Raw genomic sequence first — 22869 nt, 5'->3', positions numbered from 1 at the left:
GCTTCCGACCTCCAGGTCCGGAATCCGACCCAGCATGCGTTTCATAAATCCGGCATCATCCCAGTTCGGGGCATATACGTTTACCAGTGCCACCCGCACCCCCTGCAACATACCGCACACCATCACATATCGACCTCCATTATCCACTACAATATTCATTGCCTCAAACAACACCCACTTCCCCACCAGTATTGCAGCCCCTCTGTTCTTTGCATCCAGCCCTGAATGGAATAACTGTCCTATCCATCCCTTTCTCAGCCTAACCTGATCTGCACATTCAAATGTGTCTCCTGGAGCATAACCACGTCCACCTTCAGTCCCTTTAAGTGCGCGAACACCCAGGCCCTCTTGACCGGCCCATTCAGGCCCCTCACATTCCAAGTTATCAGCCGGATCGGGGGTCTGCTCACCCCCCCCCCCCACCCCCCATAGACCCCCTCCAGTGTGAGAATCCGCCCTCCCCCTCCATGGCAGTCAGTGTGCGCTCCTCTCCAGCACCGCCCATTCCGCCCCCCCCCCGCCCCCATCCTTCCCCAGCGCGGGAAAAAGCCCGCACTTTCCTGAGCCGGCCCCGCCCCCTCTGGCGCAGCTCCTTTTGCGGCCTTACCCCAATTCCCCATCCCTGGGCCTCCACTCCACCTCTTCCTTCGTGGGGGTCTGCCCCTCCAACACCGACGCCCACACTCTCCCAACAGTCTCCCCATCAAATCCTTTCACCCATCCAGCACCCAAACCAGAGGAACATTCCCTAAACATAATAAACACCATATACACTGTAAACATTCCCCCACAACAGACCCTCAGTTTGAGTCCAACTTTTCAGTTTGTATAAAGTTCCGTGCCTCATCAGGCGTTTCAAAATAGTGGTGCCGATCCTGGAACGTGACCCACAATCGCGTTGGCTGCAGCATACCGAACTTCACCCCCTTAAGATGGAGCACCGCCTTAGCCCGATTGAAACCAGCACTCTTCTTTTTTTTTATATAAATATTTTATTGAAAATTTTTGGTCAACCAACACAGTACATTGTGCATCCTTTACACAATATTATAACAACACAAATAACAATGACCTATTTTATACACAAAAAATGAACAAATCATAAATAACAAAAATGAAAACTAACCCTAATTGGCAACTGCCTTATCACAAGTAACACTCTCCAAAAATATAATTTAACAGTCCAATATATAATTATCTGTCGCAACGACCTATATATATTATACGGTATATATTAACAACCCTGAGAGTCCTTCTGGTTCCTCCTCCGCCCCCTCCCCCCCCCCCGATCCTGGGCTGCTGCTGCTGCCTTCTTTTTTCCATTCCATCTATCTTTCTGCGAGGTATTCGACGAACGGTTGCCACCGCCTGGTGAACCCTTGAGCCGACCCCCTTAGAACGAACTTAATCCGCTCTAGATTCATAAACCCTGCCATGTCATTTATCCAGGTCTCCATCCCCGGGGGCTTGGTTTCTTTCCACATTAATAATATCCTGCGCCGGGCTACTAGGGACGCAAAGGCCAAAACATCGGCCTCTCTCGCCTCCTGCACTCCCGGCTCTTGTGCAACCCCAAATATAGCCAACCCCCAGCTTGGTTCGACCCGGACCCCCACTACTTTTGAAAGCACCTTTGTCACCCCCATCCAAAACCCCTGTAGTGCCGGGCATGACCAAAACATATGGGTATGATTCGCTGGGCTTCTCGAGCACCTCGCACACCTATCCTCCACCCCAAAAAATTTACTGAGCCCTGTGTAATACCTTAAATTGAATCAGGCTTAGCCTGGCACACGAGGACGACGAGTTTACCCTGCTTAGGGCATCTGCCCACAGCCCCGCCTCGATCTCCTCCCCCAGCTCTTCTTCCCATTTCCCTTTTAGTTCATCTACCATAGTCTCCCCTTCGTCCCTCATTTCCCTATATATATCTGACACCTTACCATCCCCCACCCATGTCTTTGAGATCACTCTGTCCTGCACCTCTTGTGTCGGGAGCTGCGGGAATTCCCTCACCTGTTGCCTCGCAAAAGCCCTCAGTTGCATATACCTGAATGCATTCCATTGGGGCAACCCATATTTCTCGGTCAGCGCTCCCAGACTCGCGAACTTCCCATCCACAAACAAATCTTTCAGTTGCGTTATTCCTGCTCTTTGCCACATTCCATATCCCCCATCCATTCCCCCCGGGGCAAACCTATGGTTGTTTCTTATCGGGAACCCCACCCAAGGCTCCAGTCTTTCCCCTATGCCGTCTCCACTGTCCCCAAATCTTCAATGTAGCCACCACCACCGGGCTTGTGGTGTAGTTCCTCGGTGAGAACGGCAATGGGGCTGTCACCATAGCCTGTAGGCTAGTCCCCCTACAGGACGCCCTCTCTAATCTCTTCCACGCCGCTCCCTCCTCCTCTCCCATCCACTTACTCACCATTGAAATATTAGCGGCCCAATAATACTCACTTCGGCTCGGTAGTGCCAGCCCCCCCCTATCCCTGCTACGCTGTAAGAATCCCTTCCTCACTCTCGGGGTCTTCCCGGCCCACACAAAACCCATGATGCTCTTTTCAATCCTTTTAAAAAAAGCCTTCGTGATCACCACCGGGAGGCACTGAAACACAAAGAGGAATCTCGGGAGGACCACCATCTTAACCGCCTGCACCCTCCCTGCCAGTGACAGGGATACCATATCCCATCTCTTGAAATCCTCCCCCATTTGTTCCACCAACCGCGTTAAATTTAACCTATGCAATGTGCCCCAATTCTTGGCTATCTGGATCCCCAGGTAACGAAAGTCCCTTGTTACCTTCCTCAACGGTAGGTCCTCTATTTCTCTACTCTGCTCCCCTGGATGCACCACAAACAACTCACTTTTCCCCATGTTCAATTTATACCCTGAAAAATCCCCAAACTCCCCAAGTATCCGCATTATTTCTGGCATCCCCTCCGCCGGGTCTGCCACGTATAGTAGCAAATCGTCCGCATACAAAGATACCCGGTGTTCTTCTCCTCCTCTAAGTACTCCCCTCCACTTCTTGGAACCCCTCAACGCTATCGTCAACGCTATCCTCGTGGACCACCCCCGGGACACATTCCTCTATTCTCATTGCCATTACCTTGGCCAGGATCTTGGCATCTACATTTAGGAGGGAAATAGGTCTATAGGACCCGCATTGTAGCGGGTCCTTTTCCTTCTTTAAGAGAAGCGATATCGTTGCTTCAGACATAGTCGGGGACAGTTGTCCCCTTTCCTTTGCCTCATTAAAGGTCCTCGTCAATACCGGGGCGAGCAAGTCCACATATTTTCTATAGAATTCGACTGGGAATCCATCCGGTCCCGGGTCCTTTCCCGCCTGCATGCTCCTAATTCCTTTCACCACTTCTTCTACCTCGATCTGTGCTCCCAGTCCCACCCTTTCCTGCTCTTCCACCTTGGGAAATTCCAGCCGATCCAAGAAGCCCATCATTCTCTCCCTCCCATCCGGGGGTTGAGCTTCATATAATTTTTTATAAAATGTCTTGAACACTCCATTCACTCTCTCCGCTCCCCGCTCCATCTCTCCTTCCTCATCCCTCACTCCCCCTATTTCCCTCGCTGCTCCCCTTTTCCTCAATTGGTGTGCCAGCAACCTGCTCGCCTTCTCCCCATATTCGTACTGTACACCCTGTGCCTTCCTCCATTGTGCCTCTGCAGTGCCCGTAGTCAGCAAGTCAAATTCTACATGTAGCCTTTGCCTTTCCCTGTACAGTCCCTCCTCCGGTGCTTCCGCATATTGTCTGTCCACCCTCAAAAGTTCTTGCAGCAACCGCTCCCGTTCCTTACTCTCCTGCTTCCCTTTAGGTGCCCTGATTGATATCAGCTCCCCTCTAACCACCGCCTTCAACGCCTCCCAGACCACTCCCACCTGGACCTCCCCATTATCATTGAGTTCCAAGTACTTTTCAATGCACCCCCTCACCCTTAGACACACCCCCTCATCTGCCATTAGTCCCATGTCCATTCTCCAGGGTGGGCGCCCTCCTGTTTCCTCCCTTATCTCCAAGTCTACCCAGTGTGGAGCGTGATCCGAAATGGCTATAGCCGTATACTCCGTTCCCCTCACCTTCGGGATCAACGCCCTTCCCAGCACTAAAAAGTCTATTCGCGAGTAGACTTTATGGACATAGGAGAAAAACGAGAACTCCTTACTCCTAGGTCTGCTAAATCTCCACGGGTCACACCTCCCATCTGCTCCATAAAATCTTTAAGTACCTTGGCTGCTGCCGGCCTCCTTCCAGTCCTGGACTTCGACCTATCCAGCCCTGGTTCCAACACCGTATTAAAATCTCCCCCCATTATCAGCTTTCCCATCTCTATGTCCGGAATGCGTCCTAGCATCCGCCTCATAAAATTGGCATCATCCCAGTTCGGGGCATATACGTTTACCAAAACCACCGTCTCCCCCTGTAGTTTGCCACTCACCATCACGTATCTGCCCCCGTTATCCGCCACTATAGTCTTTGCCTCGAACATTACCCGCTTCCCCACTAATATAGCCACCCCCCTGTTTTTCGCATCTAGCCCCGAATGGAACACCTGCCCCACCCATCCTTTGCGTAGCCTAACCTGGTCTATCAGTTTCAGGTGCATTTCCTGTAACATAACCACATCTGCCTTAAGTTTCTTAAGGTGTGCGCGTACCCGTGCCCTCTTTATCGGCCCGTTCAGCCCTCTCACGTTCCACGTGATCAGCCGGGTTGGGGGGCTTCCTACCCCCCCCCCCCCCCCTTGTCGATTAGCCATCCCCTTATTCCAGCTCCTCACCCGGTTCCCACGCAGCTGTATCTCCCCCAGGCGGTGCCCTCCCGTCCATCCCCTCCCATACCAGCTCACTCCTCTCCCCAGCAGCAGCAACCCAGTAATTCCCCCCTCCCCCCCCCCCCCCCGCTAGCGTAATTACTCCCCCCATGTTGCTCCCAGAAGTCAGCAAACTCTGGCCGACCTCGGTTTCCCCCCGTGACCTCGGCTCGCACCGTGCGACGCCCCCTCCTTCCTGCTTCTCTATTCCCGCCATGATTATCATAGCGCGGGAACCAAGCCCGCGCTTCTCCCTTGGCCCCGCCCCCAATGGCCAACGCCCCATCTCCTCCACCTCCCCTCCTCCCCCCCATCACCACCTGTGGAAGAGAGAAAAGTTACCACATCGCAGGATTAGTACATAAAACTCCTCTTTCCCCCCTTTTTAACCCCCCTCTTCGCCCCCCACATTCGCCCCACCACTTTGTTCAAACGTTCTTTTTAATAACCCGCTCATTCCAGTTTTTCTTCCACAATAAAAGTCCACGCTTCATCCGCCGTCTCAAAGTAGTGGTGCCTCCCTCGATATGTGACCCACGGTCTTGCCGGTTGCAGCATTCCAAATTTTATCTTCTTTTTATGAAGCACCGCCTTGGCCCGATTAAAGCTCGCCCTCCTTCTCGCCACCTCCGCACTCCAGTCTTGATAAACGCGGATCACCGCGTTCTCCCATTTACTGCTCCGAGTTTTCTTTGCCCATCTAAGGACCATTTCTCTATCCTTAAAACGGAGGAATCTCACCACTATGGCTCTGGGAATTTCTCCTGCTCTCGGTCCTCGCGCCATCACTCGGTATGCTCCCTCCACCTCCAACGGACACGCCGGGGCCTCCGCTCCCATTAACGAGTGCAGCATCGTGCTCACATATGCCCCGACGTCCGCTCCCTCCGCACCTTCAGGAAGACCAAGAATCCTCAGGTTGTTCCTCCTTGCGTTGTTCTCCAGTGCCTCCAACCTTTCCACACATCGTTTCTGATGTGCCTCATGCGTCTCCGTCTTCACCACCAGGCCCTGTATGTCGTCCTCATTCTCGGCTGCCTTTGCCTTCACGACCCGAAGCTCCCGCTCCTGGGTCTTTTGTTCCTCCTTTAGCCCTTCGATCGCCTGTAGTATCGGGGCCAACAGCTCTTTCTTCATTTCCTTTTTGAGCTCTTCCACACAGCATTTCAAGAACTCTTGTTGTTCAGGGCCCCATGTTAAACTGCCACCTTCCGACGCCATCTTGGTTTTTGCTTGCCTTCCTTGCCGCTGTTCTAAAGGATCCACTGCAATCCGGCCACTTTCTCCTCCTTTTTTCATCCGTATCCAGGGGGATTCCCTTCTGGTTTACCGCACAGTGTTTTTAGCCGTCAAAATTGCCGTTGGGGCTCCTATCAAGAGCCCAAAAGTCCGTTTCACCGGGAGCTGCGAAACGTGCGACTCAGCTGGTCATCGCCGCACCCGGAAGCCCGAAACCAGCACTCTTCTTAGCCACCTCTGCACTCCAGTCCTGGTAGATTCGGATCTCCGTGTTCTCCCACCTGCTGCTCCGCTCTTTCTTGGCCCATCTCAGGACACACTCTCTGTCCATAAAGCGGTGAAACCTCACCACTACCCCGTTGGCCTTGGGTCTCCTTGCTAGGACTCGGTGAGCCCCATCTAGCTCCAAAGGCCTCGGGAAGGCTCCCACGCCCATCAGCGAATTGAGCACCATGCTCACATATGCCCCAGCAACGGGCGCCTCCACTCCTTCGGGGAGACCCAGAATCCGAAGATTCTTCCTCCTTGACCTATTCTCCAGGTCCTCAAATCTTTCCGCCCACCTCTTGTGCAGCGCCTCGTGCGCCTCCACCTTCACCGCCAGGCCCAAGACCTCGTCCTCGTTCTCTGAGGCTTTTTGCCGCACCTCCCGGATTGCCGCCCCTTGGGCCTTCTGGGTCTCCACAAGATTTACAATCGCCGCCTTCATTGGCGCCAGCATTTCGGTTTTCAGCTCCTCAAGGCAGCGTCTAAGAAACCCCTGCTGCTCCTGCGACCATGCTGCTTGGTCTCCACCCGCCGCCATCTTGTTTTTTCTCCCTCTCACTTTCCGCTGCTCCAAGATCACTTTTTTCACCGCTCCACTCCTGGTCCAATCCATATAATGTCGGGGGGACCTTGCTGTCACCTTCCCACACTGGAAGCTGTCGAACAATTGCCGTTGGGGCCCCTCTAGAGAGCCCAAAAGTCCGTTCCCGGCGGGAGCTGTCGAATGTGCGACCTACCCAGGCATAGCCACAACCGGAAGTCCACTCCAAATGAGTTCTAACTAGTGTCTAATATAAGTTCATCTTCCAAACCCACAACCACTGCCATCTAGAAGGACAAGTGCAGCAGATACTGGGATCACTGCCACCTGGAGGCTCCTCTCCAAGGCGCTCACCACACTGACTTGGAAATATATCACCATTCTTCCACTGTCTCTGGGTCAAAACCCTGGAACTCCCTCCCTAACAGCACGGAGGGTGTACCTACAGCCCAGGGACTGGAGACTTTCAAGGAGGCAGTCCACCACCACCTTCGCAAAGGCAACCATAGATGGGCAGTGAATTCTGACCTAGCCAGTGACATCCCGTAAATGAATTGTGCCTCACCTAATGTTCCTATTATTAAAACCTAGGACGCTATATGTTTTATTAACTGCTCTCTCAACCTGCCCTGCCACCTTCAATGACTTATGTACATATACACTGCAGATCCTTTGTTCATGCACCCTCTTAAGAGTCTCTCCCCTTATTTTACACTGTTACATTTTTCCTGTCAAAATGAATCACCTCACACTTCTCTGCATTGACCTTCATCTGCCACTTGTCTGCCTAATTCACCAATACATCTGTCTGCCTTTGACGTTCAAGACTATCCTGACCACAGGATCAACATTTTCCACTTCATATCATATGTAAATTTTGAAATCACGCCCTACACACCACGGTCCAGGTGATTCTGTACTTTATCAGCCAGCCGACGTTTGCTCAAAGCCTTCAGTAAGATGCTGAAAAGCAAACAGCACATCACTGTGGAGAAGTATGTTCGCCTCACACTGGGAGAATAAACACTGAAAAAGAACTTCATACATAATTGTTCCATTCCATATTGTCCAGTTTCCCATCCCTTATATTCTATGGGGCAACATGCAAAGGAGCAAGGAACCGTACAATCTTATTTCGAGCCCAGGGTTTACTCCAATTACACACATTTGTGGCTTCTGGCATTGGGATCTATTCAAGATTTGGTTTTACACCCAACTGCCACATGGCAAGTTACTCAGCAAAGTAACGCAAGGTAACATCACCATGATCAAGTAATAGGTCATGGAGTGATCAACAGAGGAGGAAGAGCTCCAGTTTGATCTGCTTGTTCACAGCACCCTCCCAGGACAATAGAGCCTGTAACCCCCACATTCTTGTACACTTCCGAAAGACTTTTCCCCCGAAGGTTGGAATCAATGCGCAGCTGCAGTAAGGGGATACAGAAGTGGAAGACAGAAACAGGTGGACATAGGCACTCAGCTACATTTCAAGTTTCTGACTCCCATCTCCATGAAGGTAGGCATTCAGAAGGAGGCTTCAATATCTTGACGAGTGGAAGCAAGAAGACATGCAGACAGTTCAGTGCTTTGTCTGGTGTTGATGGTGCTTTCAATGAGTTCACAATAATACTGACAACGCATGGGAGCAAGTCTCTAGCCTATTCTTCACCTAGGTAGTGAAGGAAGACATTGGGAAGGAAACAAAATAAGGAAATAAATTGAAGAAAACTGTTCTTCGGGTAATTTAGGTAGCACAGGATAGGTATACGGGAAGTATTTTACTTAAAGTACCGAATGATTACTCCCTCATACTCAATGGACAGTGTGTCATTTCGGTCCATTCTCCTGCACCCCCCCCCCCCCACCAAAATATTTACTACATAGAAACAGGAGTAGGCCATTCAACCCCTCCAGCATGTTCCAATATTCAATGGCTAATCTGTATCTCAACTCCATCTATCCATACTGACTCCATATTCTCTTCTGGTACGGCAAAATTCTGACAATCTCAAATTCAAAATTATTAACTGAGCTAGCATCTACTGCATTTTGAGAGTTCCACAACTCTACCTTGCTTTGTATAAAGAGGTGTTTCTGGTCTTCTCTCACGAATAACCAGGCTCTAATTTTAAGGTTTTGTCACTTGGTAGTACAACACTTTAGTATTGCACTGAGAAGAGAGACGTGTTGCACTGAGCAAGAGAGATGTTGCCAAAACTTTTCACCTTGCACTCACAGGGCATATGCAAGAATGCCAAATTTCAAACTATCACGACAATTTACTTGCCCCTTGCTTCAATCGCCCCCACCTGCGGAATAGTTTCTCTCATGCTGCCTTATCATTCCCTTTAAAATCCTTTTCTTTAAATTTAAAGTACCCAATTCTTTTATTTTCCAATTAAGGGGCAATTTAGCATGGCCAATCCACCTACCCTGCACATCTTTGGGTTGCGGGGTTGAGACCCACGCAAACATAGAGAGAATATGCAAACTCCATATGGACAGTGTGGATCGAACCCGGGTCCTCGGCGCTGTGAGACCACAGTGCTAACTACTGCGCCGCCGTGCTGCCCGTCCCTTTAGAATCCAAAATGCTTTGAGCAAGTCACCCCTTAACCTTCAGTATTCCAGGGAAAACAAATAACTTCATAGAATTTCTCAACAAATTTAACCCTGGGAGCCTGGATAACATTCCGATGAACTCATCCAAGGGGAAAGGTAACTGTTAGTTGGGTATGAAGAGATCTGCGAAAATGGCAGAAAGCTGAGCGTTTATTTGCAAATTATTTAATGTCGTAAGTATTTAGTTTGAAAAACAGCAAGCGAATACGTGGCAAAGCTGTTATATTGCATCCTGGACAGAGAACAAAAATATCAATAAAATAGCATATTTTGATAGGGTCAATGTGACCTTGTGTCCACAGCAGTGATGTTTGAACAGCAATGGGAAACCTCTGCCAATGAATACACATGACTGTTAAAAGGAGAACTCCTACTCTAATCACCAATGCCTCCAGCTCCTATTTTAACAGGTAAATTTTAACAGCCAAATCTTAACAGCCACTTCCTTGGTTTGAAGAAATTTGGTTTTATTAAAACACACTCCTGACAATAGCACTGACCCTTCCTTCAGGGTCTGCTTATTTCAATAGAAACTCAACAGTGGTGACACCTGCACAAATGCTCCTTCAAGGTGAGGTGACACTGCTAATATAAGTAAACAAAATATTATTAACTAAAATGAACTGAATTAACAATATTACTAGCATTGATGAGATACTATTCCCGACAATACCCACCAGTTTTATAAGGCTCCAAGAATACTGTAGGTTTCCTCTCCAATGCTACCCAAATATGAATTAGACAGCAGATAGGCAGTCAGAGTAACAATACCCCACAGGCCACATTCATCCTGAGCTCATGAATGGTGGTCTTTCGGGGTAGCACAGTGGTTAGGGCTGCTGCCTCATGGCGCTGGAGACCCGTGTTCGATCCCGACCCCAGGTCACTGTCTGTGTGGAGTTTGGACATTCTCTCCATACCTGCGTGGGTCTCAACCCCATAATTCAAAAGATGTGCAGGGTAGGTGGTTTGGCCATGCTAAATTGCCCCTTAAATGGTAAAGAAAACAAAAAATCCCCTCACACACCACCCCCACCCCAGTTCTTTCACAGAATGTGAGCATTGCTGGTAAGGCCAGGATTTGTTACCCATCACTAAGTCGGCATAGCTGAGCCACCTTTTGAGTCCATCGGGTGCAGGTAGACCAACAGTCCTGTTAGGAAGGGAACCCCAGGATATTGACCCAGTAACCGAGGATCGGTGATACAGCGCCAAGTCAAGATGGTCTGTGGCTTGGACGAGATTTTGCAGGTGGTGTTACAAGAAACAAACCAGAGAACACAGATTTAAGTAAGTGCAAAAGAATCAGCAGGGTAAAGTAGCATTTTTTTTAATGCAGCAAGTTATGATCTGGAATGTATTGCATGAAAGAATAGCAGAAGCATATTTAATAACTTTTCAGACAGGAAGTTTGACGAAACTTAGAAGAGGATAAACTAACAAAGCTACTGGGAAATATCAGGGAAGTGGAACTAATCAGACAACACTCTCCCTGCACTGGCAGCATGACCTCCTTATATGCTGCCTGAGTCAATGATAAATGTATTCAAAATGAAACCAGTTTGCAGTTGGTGGCAAAGAAAGAGCACTCGCCGCTGACTTCAAAGTCAGCCTCACAGAGAGATCCAGTGATCTCTGCTAAGAATGACACCCCTATTGTCATGCAATACTAGTGCAACTGATTTTGGTGTTCCGACTGGACCATCACAGCTTAGGACTTGTCCATGCAACCAACCACATTAAAGGTTTTTCCAAGGACACAAAGCCCTAAAATAAAATCACTTCAAATGTATTTAGTTTTTAGACTGAGCAATTTAAAGGTTGGAACATGGGTGAACGCTCTCAAATATCTGTGGGAGAAACAGAGTTAACGTTTCATGTTGACTCTTTCTCTTGACAGATGCTGTCTGATCTGCTGTGTTTTTGTAGCATTTTCTGTTATTTCAAATTAGCAGCAGCTACAGTATTTTGCTTTTGCATTCACCTTTGCAAACGTCCTTTAAAAAAAAAGATGAAAAATCTAAATCATCTTTCAATAGCACTCCACATTCATAAAGTTATTTTTTCAGGGCAAGCTCTGCTGTTGATCAAATTTCATTAATCACATCACCATTAAAAATCCAAGTACATCTGAAGGAATGAAGGAGGTTTCAAACAGCGATGTGAAAAGTGGGAACATTGAAATCCGCATGACTGATGGCTCTGGGGTCAGCCACAGAACAGCCCCAAGGGACAGGCTGCAACTTCAGGATTTCTGCACTAACCAGGCACGTCCAACATCCTGAAGTTGCAGTACGTTTCAGAGGGACAATGATAGATAATTTATTGTTACATGTACCGAAGTACAGTGAAAAGTATTTTTCTGCAGCCAAGGGAACGTACACAGCACGTACATAGTAGACAAAAGAATAATTGACAAGAGTACATTGACAAATGGTACATCAACAAATAGTGATTGGTTAGTGCGGAACAAGGGCCAAACAAGCAATACATGAGCAAGAGCAGCATAGGACAATGACAGATTGCCATCAATGCCCCTGGCGCCACCCAATCTCCACAAAATCAGGGATGTTAACCTATCTTTCTCTGGTCATCGACATCAAGAAGTGAAGCGTCATACACACCCGTCTGCATCAATGGTGCCGAGGGGGAGATGGTTGACAGCTTCAAATTCCTAGGTGTGCACATCACCAACAATCTGTCCTGGTCCACTCACGTCGATGCTACGACCAAGGAACCATAACAGTGTCTATACTTCCTCTGGAGACTAAGAAAATTTGGCATGTCCACATTGCCTCTTACCAATTTCGACAGATGCACCATAGATAGCATCCTATCTGGCTGCATCACAGCCTGGCATGGCAACTGCTCAGCCCAAACCATAAGAAACTATAGAGAGCCATGAACACAGCCCAGTCCATTACCAAACCTGCCTCCCATCCATTGACTCCAACTACACCTCCTGCTGCCTTGAGAAAGCGGGCAGCATAATCAAAGACCCCTTCCACCTGGGTTATTCTCTCTACCAACCTCTTCCATCAGGCAGAAGATACAAAAGTCTGAGAACACACACTAACAGGTTCAAAAACAGCTTCTTCGCCAATGTTACCAGATTCCTGAATGATCCTCTTATGGACTGAACTGATCGCTCCACGCATCTTCTCTACTGTTGTTAGCACTACACTCCGTATGCTTCATCCGATGTCTATGTATTTACATTGTGCATTTGTCGTATGTCCTATGGTTTTTAATGCATGCAACGATCTGCCTGGACTGTACGCAGAACAATACTTTTCACTGTACCTCGGTACACGTGACAATAAATCTAAATCTTTCAGATGCTGATCTGATGTCGAATGGAGGTTCAAATGCGGATCAATGCACACAGATCCACGTTAGCTAAAGCTGAAGGTTCATGGAATTGAAGGTAAATTATTGACCTGGCTAGAAAATTGCTTGAGCAGCCACAAGAGTAGGGATAGCAGACAGGCAGATATTGTAAATGGCAGGATGTGACTAGTGGTGTTCCATAAAGGTGTGTGTGTTGGGGCCTCAACTATTCACCATATTTAATAACTTTTTAAAAATTCATCTACAGATTGTGGATGCCGTTGGTTAGGCCAACATTTATTAAATAGAGTGACAAGCCACTTGCACAAGTTTGCCCATGACATAATGGGAGGTGGCACTGTAAATAGAATCACAGATGAATAGATATGAACAGATTGTGCAAATGGGCAAAACGGTGACAAATTGATTTCAATGTAGGTGAATGTGAGGTCATCCATTTTGGACCGAAGAAGAGATAGAATTGGGTACTTTCGAAATGGCAAAGCTAGAAACTGAAGCGGTCCAAAGGGACTTGGCAGTCCAGGTAAATAGATTAAAATATGCATAGGTACAAAAAAAACATCAAAATGTCTCATGGAATGCTGGGATTTCTATCTGGAGCACTAGAATACAAGTAGGAGTTACATTACAATTATGATCAGACCACACCTGGAGCACCATGAGCAGTTCAAGAGGCCACATCCCAGGAAGGATCTATAGACCTTGGAGGGAGTGTTGCATAGACTTACCAGAATGATCCCGGGATTCCAACGGTTAAATTAAGAGGACAAATTACACAAACTAGGAACATGTTCGCTGGTTCAGGGGCGATTTGATAGAAGTTCTCAAGATATACAAGAGATAGAAATAGGTAATCCCAATCTACCCCACGTTTGGGAATCTAGCACTGAGGGACATTATTGAATATAATAATAATAATCAGCTTTATTAGTGTCACAAGTAGGCTTACATTTCCACTGCAATGAAGTTACTGTGAAAATCCCCTAGTCACCACACTCCGTCGCCTGTCCGGAAACGCACGCAGACACAGAGACAACGTGCAGACTCCGCACACTGACCCAAGCCAGAAATTGAACCCGGGTCCCTGGCGTTGTGAAGCAACAGTGCTAACTGCTGTGCTGAGGTCCTAGCCTTTCAGGAGTGAGAGAAATTAGGAAAACTAATTTAAAATTGGATTTTTGTTGTGTGCACAGGTGGGTATGTGGAGTTTGGTCATTGATCAGTCACGATCTATTGAATGGCGGAATAGGCTTGCGGGGTTAAATGACCTACGCCTGTGCCCTTCGTCCTGATGCCCATCACTGGGATTTTGTATTTGTAATTAGTTGGGGCAATATTTTGTACAGCAGTTCCTGATTTTAAAGTGGATTCACTGATTAAGCAGGTATTTCTGGGAGGAGGAGCCCCTACCTTTGTGAAGAAAAACAGATGTTGTACAGAAGATATTTTTCGCAGGAACACAGAACACAAGACTAGAGCCACAACAAGTAAGCCTGTCAACATTCACCATTCCGAAACTGACTTAAGTATTTCCCCTCAAGGTCACTTTTAGATAAAGCTGGTGAAATCAGGAGGAAAAAAAGTCAAGGTGACCCATACATATTCCAAATGAAAACAGTGTCATATTTAATATCTATGTTAATTAGCCATAGAATTAGATCAGCTTAAGGAGTATTTGACATTAGCGGTGCTATCAGAAAGGCAGTCAAGCAGAAATTAAATACTTCCTCAGTGGGTTGGAATGCTGAAAAGAAAGGAATCAAATGATAAAAGTCACAGCACAGAAAGAGGCCATTTGGCCCATTACGTCCATACTTACTCCTTTAAAAATAAATCTAATTAGTCTCTCAGTCCCTTGCTCTCCCCCATAGTTGAACAAATCATTCCTTTTCACATATTTATCCAATTCCCTTTTGAAATTTACTGGAGAATCTACCACTTCTACCATCCCCAAATCATGAGATAGCGCTGCATAAACAAAATGCCTACCCTTCTGTTTTTTGTGTTAATTATCTTAAATAATTGGTTCTGATCGCTCCTGGGCAGCACAGTAGCACAGTGGTTAGCACTGTTGCTTCACAGTGCCAGGGACATGGTTTTGATTCCCGGCTTGGGTATGTCTATACAGAGTCTGCACGTTCTCCCCGTGTCTGTGTGGGCTTCCTCCGAGTGCTCTGGTTTCCTGTCATAGTCCAAAGATGTGCGGGTTAGGAGGACTGGTCATGCTTTTTGCCCGTAGGGTTACTGGGATAGGGTGGAGGTGTGGGCTTAGGCAGGGTGCTCTTTCAGGGCGTGGTGTAGACTCGATGGGCTGAATGGCCTCCTTCTGCACTATAATTTCTGTGTATACCATACGGACCTCCTGATCTAAGGGGAGGATTTTCTAAAGTCTGGTGTACCAGCCCAGCCTTTTATCCAAAGAATAGCACGTTTCCAGCTTGGAAAAATATCGAGAGGGTGGACGCCTGATAGTACAAGGGGAATAGAAGCGAAGACTCTAGGAATGTGGAGAAGGGAGGCAACTAATATCGTCACCAAACCTGTTGCCAGTTATTGCTGGTAGCTTCATTTCACAGTCCAGGTGAAAGGCTTATACTATCGAGATCTAGATAGCAAAATGGCAATCGAACAGCAATGCGTTAAAAGATGTGTAGAAGGTTCGGCAAGTTAATGGTTAAAGAAAAATTAACTGATTAAATTTTACGTAATCCTGGAACGGAACAATTTCCTCCGTTACCATTAAAACCTTTACATATTTAAAAAATGAAATGTCCATCAGCTCTAACTAAGTGCGATGTTTATCAGGATCCTCAGAGGGAAAAATGGCATGCACCAAAACCAACCTGCACTGCTGCCAAGTTTCAAACAGATTATATCATGTGTATGACCCAAGTATCCTGGTTAAAAAAATACAAATGTACTCTGTCATGCCAATTATTTACTTTAATGTCTTCCCAAGTCACATTGCAATGCAACGTGGCATAAGTCAGGAGCCAAAATAGCAAAAAAATGCAAAACAATTAAAAAATCTTAGGTCGTTTCAATTAACTTAGCTACACAGAGTTACAGGTACACAAAGATAAGTTTGGATGGGCAACAATTCCAAAACAGGCACAAACTACCACTTGAATGACTCTTTTAAACACAGAACATTTTTCCAGATAATAGCCAATGCAGGCAAAGAAGTGTTTTCCAATTTACTAGGGCGGCACAGTAGCACAGTGGTCAGCACATGTTGCTTCACAACGGCAGGGGTCTGGGTTTGATTCCGGCTTGGGTCACTGTCTGTGTGGAGTCTGCACGTTCTCTGCATGGGTTTCCTCCGGGTGCTCCAGTTTCCTCCCACAAGTCCCGAAAAATGTTAGGTGAATTGGACATTCTGAATTCTCCCGCAGAGTACACAAACAGGCACCGGAATGTGGCGACTAGGGGCTTTTCACAGTAACTTCATTGCAGTGTTAATGCAAGCCTGCTTGTGACACTGATAATGATTATCTTCTAAACTTACCTTTTATTGGTTTGCATCTATATCCCCATATACTGCAGTTATGCTTTAACTTGGAATAATGTTCAGGATTAATTTCTTACAGAATTGTAAAAGTCCTTGTTTCATACACCCCCTCCAAAGGCTCAGGGTAGAATTTTTGAATCAACCTCCGTAGCTTTGTTCACCTTTACTCTCTTTGTATCACTTCCACAGATTTTATGTTCATCTTTTTTGCCCAGACCTCAATTCAGTGTTCCTGGAATAGCCTAACTGGAATGATATACATCGCGCACGAGCACCTCAAACATTTCACTCTACTCTCAACCTCAGCTCATCCAGCATTGAAATCCTCATACAGCGCTTCGGCACCTCCAGAATTGACTATTCTAATACTCTCCTGGCCAGTCTCCCACCTTGGACCTTTTGTAAAACTTGAGCACATCCAAATCTCTGTTGCCCATATCCGATGTGCAGCAAGCCCATTTCACCCAGCGCTACAGTGCTTGCTGACCTAGGCTGGCTCCCCGTCCAGCAATGCCTTGATTTTAAAATTCTCATCTTAAGTTTTCAAATCCCTCCGTGGCCCTGCCCCTCACAACTCTGTAAACGTCTTCACAACCATCTGCAATTTCTGCTTTCCCCCCAGCCCTGGCCTCTTGTGCATCCCCAATTTTAAGTCGCTCCTCCATTAGTGGCGGCATCTTCTGCTCCGTACTAAGCTCTTGAATTCTCTTTTTAAACATTCCCCACTCTCTAACTCTTCTCCTTTAATATACTCGTTAAAACCTCCCTCTTTAACAAATGTTTATCCTAATGTCTCGTGTGTCTCAGTCAAATTTTGGTTGAAAACATTACCATGAAGTGTCTGGAAACCATTTAATACATTAAAGGTGTAATACAAATGTAACTAATTGCTGTAGATTTGGCCACATGCTCAGCATTCTGCTTGCTTTGGCAATTGCTGATTCTCGATAACTGGACATGGTTCATCTCATATCTCTTTAAGCCTCTCAATTTTTCATCACCATTCGTTAATTATGCTTCCTGTCCCCTTCTCCCCAATTTAGTACTTTCTAATACAGTGCAATATCTGAATCCAGGTGACTTATAGAGTTGAACAGCAAGACAAAAGAAAGTCCAAAATTAAAGGATCTAAATGCAAGTCAGAGACACCAATAAATGCAAAAGGAATTGAAGAGAAACTTCTTAACTACAGAGTGGTGAGAATGTGGAACTTGCTACCACAGAGAAAGAAGCAAATAACAGATGCATTTAAAAGGGAAGTTAAATAAGTACATGGAAGAGAAAGGAATGGAAGATTATGCGGATAGGATTTGTTGGAGGAGGAGTGGGAGGCTCATGTGGAGCAAAAAGACCAGGACAGACCTGTTGTGCAGAATGGCCTTTGCCCGTGCTGAAAAATTCTACTGCAGGTGCCCCTAGAAACTTAGAAAATAGGAGTAGGCCATTCGGCCCTTTGAGCCTGCTCCACCATTCATTATGATGGCTGATCATCCAACTCAGTAAGCTGTTCCCGCTTTCCCCCATATCCTTTGATCCCTTTCGCCCCAAGAGCTATATCTAACTCCTTCTTGAATACATACAATGTTTTGGCCTCAACTGCTTTCTGTGGTAGAGAATTCCACAGGATCACCACTCTCTGGGTGGAGAAATCTTTCCTTATTTCAGTTCTAAATGGTCTACCCCGTATCCTTAGACTGTGACCCCTGGTTCTGGGCACCCCCACCATCGAGAACATCCTTCCTACGTTTATCCTAATGTGTCAAGTTGGTCTCAGTCAAATTATCCTGTCTAGTTCGGTTCAAATTTTATATGTTGCATTTGGATTTTGTTTATTGTCACGTGTACCAAGGTACAGTGAAAAGTATTTTTTTGCGAGCAGCTCAACAGATCATTAAGTACATGAAAATAAAATAAAATACCTAATAGGGCAACACAAGGTACACCATGTAACTACATAGCACCGGCATCGGGTGAAGCATATAGGGGTGTAGTGTTAATGAGGTCAATCCATAAGAGGGTCGTTTAGGAGTCTGGGAACAGCGGGGAAGAAGCTGTTTTTCAGTTGGTTCATGCGTGTTCTCAGACTTTTGTATCTCCTGCCTGATGGAAGAAGTTATAATATAATCTTTATAATAATCCGGCATCTTTATTGTCACAAGTAGGCTTACATTAACACTGCAATGACGTTACTGTGAAAATCCCCTAGTCGCCACATTCTGGCACCTGTTTGGGTACAAGGAGGGGCAATTCAGAATGTCCAATTCACCTAACATCACGTCTTTCGGGACTTGTCGGAGCACCCAGAGGGAACCCACGCAGACACAGGGAGAATGTGCAAACATTCCGCACAGACAGTGGCCCAAGCCGGGAATCGAACCTGGGGCCCTGGCGCTGTGAAGCAACAGTGCTACGGGACCTTCTTCAATTCTTCAAAACTCCCAATGAATACAATCCTAACCAACTCAATTTCTCCTCATATGTCAGTCCTGCCATCCCAGGAATCAGTCGGGTAAATCTTTGCTGCACTCCCTCTACAGCAAGAACATCCTTTTTCAGATAAGACAACCAAAATTTCACACAATTTTCCAGGTGTGGTCGCACCAAGGTCCTGTATAATTGCAGCAAGACATCCCTGCTCCTGTACTCTATTCCTCTTGCTATTAAGGGCCAAAAAAAAACCATTTGACTTCTTTACCGCCTGCTGCTTCCCTGCAGTGACTGGTGTACGGGATCACCCAGGTCTCGTTGCACATTCCCTTCTCCCAATTTGTAGCTAATCAGATAATAGCCTGCCTTTCTGTTTTTGCTGCCAAAGTGGATAACCTCGCACTTACCTACATTATACTGCATCTGCAGTGGATTTGCCTACTCATTCACCTTGTCCAAATCATACTGAAGCATCTCTGCATCCGCTTCACAGCTCACTCTCCCACCCAGCTTTCAGCTGCAAATCTGGAGTTTTTACATATAGTTCCCTCAGTTAAATCATTATTATATATTGTGAATAGCTGGGGTCCCAGCATTAATTCTTGCAGTATCCCGCTAGTCACTGCCTACCACTTGGAAAAAGACCCAGTTATTCCTATTCTTTGATTCCTGTCTGTCAACCGGTTTTCTGTCCATCTAAATACACTATCCCAAATTCCATGCACTTTATTTTTACATGCTAATCTCTTACGTGGGACCTTATTCAAATAAACCACATCCACTGGCTACCCCTTACCAACTCTGCTAATTATATCCTCGAAGAATTCCAGTAGATTTGTAAAGCATGATTGTCCTTTTGTAAATCCATGATGACTGTCTGCCACTGTTTTCCACGTGCTCTGCTATTACATCTTTTATAAAGGACTCTAGCATTTTCCCCACTACCGACGCCAGGCTGACTCGTCTATAATTCCCAGTTTTCCCTCTACTGCTCTATTTAAATAGTGGGGTTACATTAGCTAGCCTCCAATCTGTAGGAACTGTTTTAGAGTCTATATTATCTTGGAAAATTACCACCAATGCATCCACTATTTCGAGGGCTAATTCCTTAAATATACTGGGATGTAGATTATTAGGTCCTGGGGATTTATCGGCCTTCAATCCCATCAATTTCCCCAACACCATTTCCCTACTAATACGGATTTCCTTCAGCCCCTCGTGCTCAGTAAACCCGGTGTTTCCCAATATTTCTGTAATGCTAGGTGTCCTCCTTTCTGAAGGCAAAACCAAAGTTTGTATCCAGTTTGTCAGCTATTTTTTTGTTCCCCGTTATAAAATTTCCCTGTTTCGGACTGCAAGGGAAATTAGTCTTCACCAATCTTTTTCTCTTCACATACCGAAAGAGGCTTTTATAGTCAGTTTTTATGTTCACCTTAAGCTTCCTCTCATGCTCTTATTTTCTCCTTCTTAATAAATTCCTTTTTCCTCCTTTGCTGAATTCTAAACTGCTCCCAATCCTCGGGTCTGCTGTTTTTCTGGCCAAATTTGCATGTCTCGTCCTTGGATCTAATACTATCTCTAATTTCCCTTGTAAGCCATGATTTTGTCAGCTTTCCAATTCTTTTTTTGCACCAGACAGGAATGAATAATTGTTGCAGTACACCCATTGTCTCTTTGAATGTTTGTCACTGCCCATCTACTATCATCCCTTTAAATAACGTTCCACAGTCCATCATAGTCAAAATAATGTTCCCCAATCCATCAGAGACAATTCGCACCTCATACCATCGTAGTTTCCTTAATTTAGATTCAGGACCCTGAATCAACGACATCACTCTCCAGCTTGATGAAGAATTCTATCATATTATGGTCACTCATCCCCAAGGGTATCGCACAACTGGATTGCCAATTATTCCTTTCTCATTACACAATATCCAGTCTAGGATGCTCTGTTCTCTAGTTGGTTCCTCAATGTATTAGTCCAGAAAACCATTCCGTAAACACTCCCGGAATTCCTCCTCTACGGTATTGTTACTAATCCTGCACCAATCCCTGACCACTCCATTCAATGTTTTTCCTCAGGCCATTGTGCCCTGACTAAGCTGTTGCAGAACAGCTACAACACTAGCATCCATTTAAAAACATGGATTCCTGCTCACGTATGTCTGATTCACGGATAAAAGGATAAATCTAACGCAGGCTGTTAATATCCTGTTAGCCGCTCCCGATGAGTAAAGAGACTGAAGGTGTCACCAACAGTCAAGTAGCTCAACAATGCTACGTTCAAGTTTCACCAGGACCACTCCACTCCAGAACTCATCCCAGCTTTCAACCAAATGTGATGCAAGAGCAGCGTATCAGAGCAAGAGGCAATAATACCTGCCGTTAACATCAAGGCCGCTTTCGACTCAGAAGCCTCAGAAAAAACAGGTCAATGGGCTTGTGGTGGCACAGCAAAGCTCTCCAGAATGGGTCAGGAAACATCACTCAGCCAAAATAATGACAAGATACTCCTGAAAACCATACGCAGGTTTCCAGGTAAAAAATGGCTGTCACCTAAATCAACAGAAATTAATTATAATTTTCTCTGAACTTTATCAATTTCTGATTCAAGCCAAGCTGCCCAAGAACAAACTACTGCCTATTAAGTACAAAACTACAATATCCAACCCAACATGCTCATCATCCATGAACACTTAATTTCATCGGCTATTTTAATCTGTCTTGTCTTCTACTCTTCTGTTTGAGGATTCGTGGCAGTTTTAGCCAAATTTAATGCACAAATGAGCAAAATTTCACACACTTTAAAATGTTAATTCAAACACCAGATGAGTTTTAAAGAATAAGGAAAGTTACCTGATCCACAAACAACAAAAATGAAAAGTGCCAATAGCCAAGGACCAACCGATGATTTTTCATCTGGTGTTGTTTTCTGTAATGACAGATACTTCACTAATTATTTCACAAAAGGGACTATGTACTCACTGAAATAAAACAGAGACTGGATAAGCTTACAATGCCAGATTCTCCGGAACAACTAGACAGGTTCAGTTACAAAACACATACTGCTAACTCATATTATTGAAATACACAGATTAGACAATAAAACAGGACAATTCAACACAGAGCATTTTGACTGCTCGAGATGATGATGATGGGCAAAAATACAAGATTACTGTCAGTTCATCGGAGAACCATTTTGGGAAGCATCAGGTTTTAACCGATGGGTATTGTGAAGAATGTGGCAGGGATGCAGCTGAAAATCTCACAAATTTTATTTAACTTCTTTCCACCCTCCTGCTTGTATGAGAAAGGGAATGCTGATGAAACAGTGACAAAAGTGACAAATGGGCACTGAGGGTCTTTGTTAGTGAGAAATTAATAACTATCTTTTCATAAGCATACTTTTCAGATGCTTTTAATTTAAATTTTTTGAATTATACTAGCATTTTTAGCCAGTACTTCAGTGCTGCCCGAAACTTCCTATGCGGCAGAAAATCCCTGTTGTGACATGGTATGAAAGGGGAAAGGAATTAGACTTAAAGCCCCAATTATTGCACAATCTAATTATTGAACCACTTTGGAGATGTAAATTTAATTGAGGCTTCTTTTATAATTAGCCAGAAATCACGCAATTCCACAGAACAAAGGATACACGTAAACGAGTGACTTAAAATCAACTTTTACGGCACATATGGAGAGAGAGACTCAAACCAATCCTTACCGAACTTTTGGGAACATTCCCTCGTTGTGTGATGTTTTTACTGTGCTTCTCATTTGCCATCCGGATTCTCTGTTTGGCCACCATTGTTTTGCAGGGCCAAAATGCCACACAAACTGACTAAAATTTAGCAAAGAAATTAATTAATTCCAAGTTTGAATGAAAGGAAACAAGGTTTAACATTTGAAGTGGTTATTTAGACTTGCAGTAGAAACTCAATGTATTTTGAAAAGGGAAATGGCAACCTCAAAAGACCCACACTAAACTAAAGTTTACTCTCATTCTGTTCTTTTCTTGGGTCCCCCCCCCCCCCCCCTTCCACTCTGAGCAGTTCCAAACATTTACTAAAGTTGCTC

At 45.6% G+C, this 22869-nt stretch overlaps 1 protein-coding gene across 3 annotated transcripts in view; it reads right to left on the bottom strand.

Annotated features, from left to right (window-relative positions):
• LOC140389592 (stress-associated endoplasmic reticulum protein 1) overlaps positions 1-22869 on the bottom strand; it is a 41764-nt gene that overhangs the window by 6965 nt on the left and 11930 nt on the right. For all 3 annotated transcript variants that reach the window (XM_072473856.1, XM_072473854.1, XM_072473853.1), the window contains exons 2-3: positions 22517-22633; positions 21649-21724 (exon numbers count right to left, since the gene is read on the bottom strand). In XM_072473856.1, the coding sequence (XP_072329957.1) occupies positions 21649-21724; positions 22517-22600 (160 nt within the window). In that variant the 5' untranslated portion in view covers positions 22601-22633. The remainder of the gene's footprint in view (positions 1-21648; positions 21725-22516; positions 22634-22869) is intronic.

The sequence above is a fragment of the Scyliorhinus torazame genome, chromosome 14 (assembly GCF_047496885.1).
Source record: "Scyliorhinus torazame isolate Kashiwa2021f chromosome 14, sScyTor2.1, whole genome shotgun sequence".
NCBI lineage: Eukaryota > Metazoa > Chordata > Chondrichthyes > Carcharhiniformes > Scyliorhinidae > Scyliorhinus > Scyliorhinus torazame.
The sequence above is the reverse complement of the archived record's forward strand: the minus strand, read 5'-3'. Positions and strand labels throughout refer to the sequence as shown.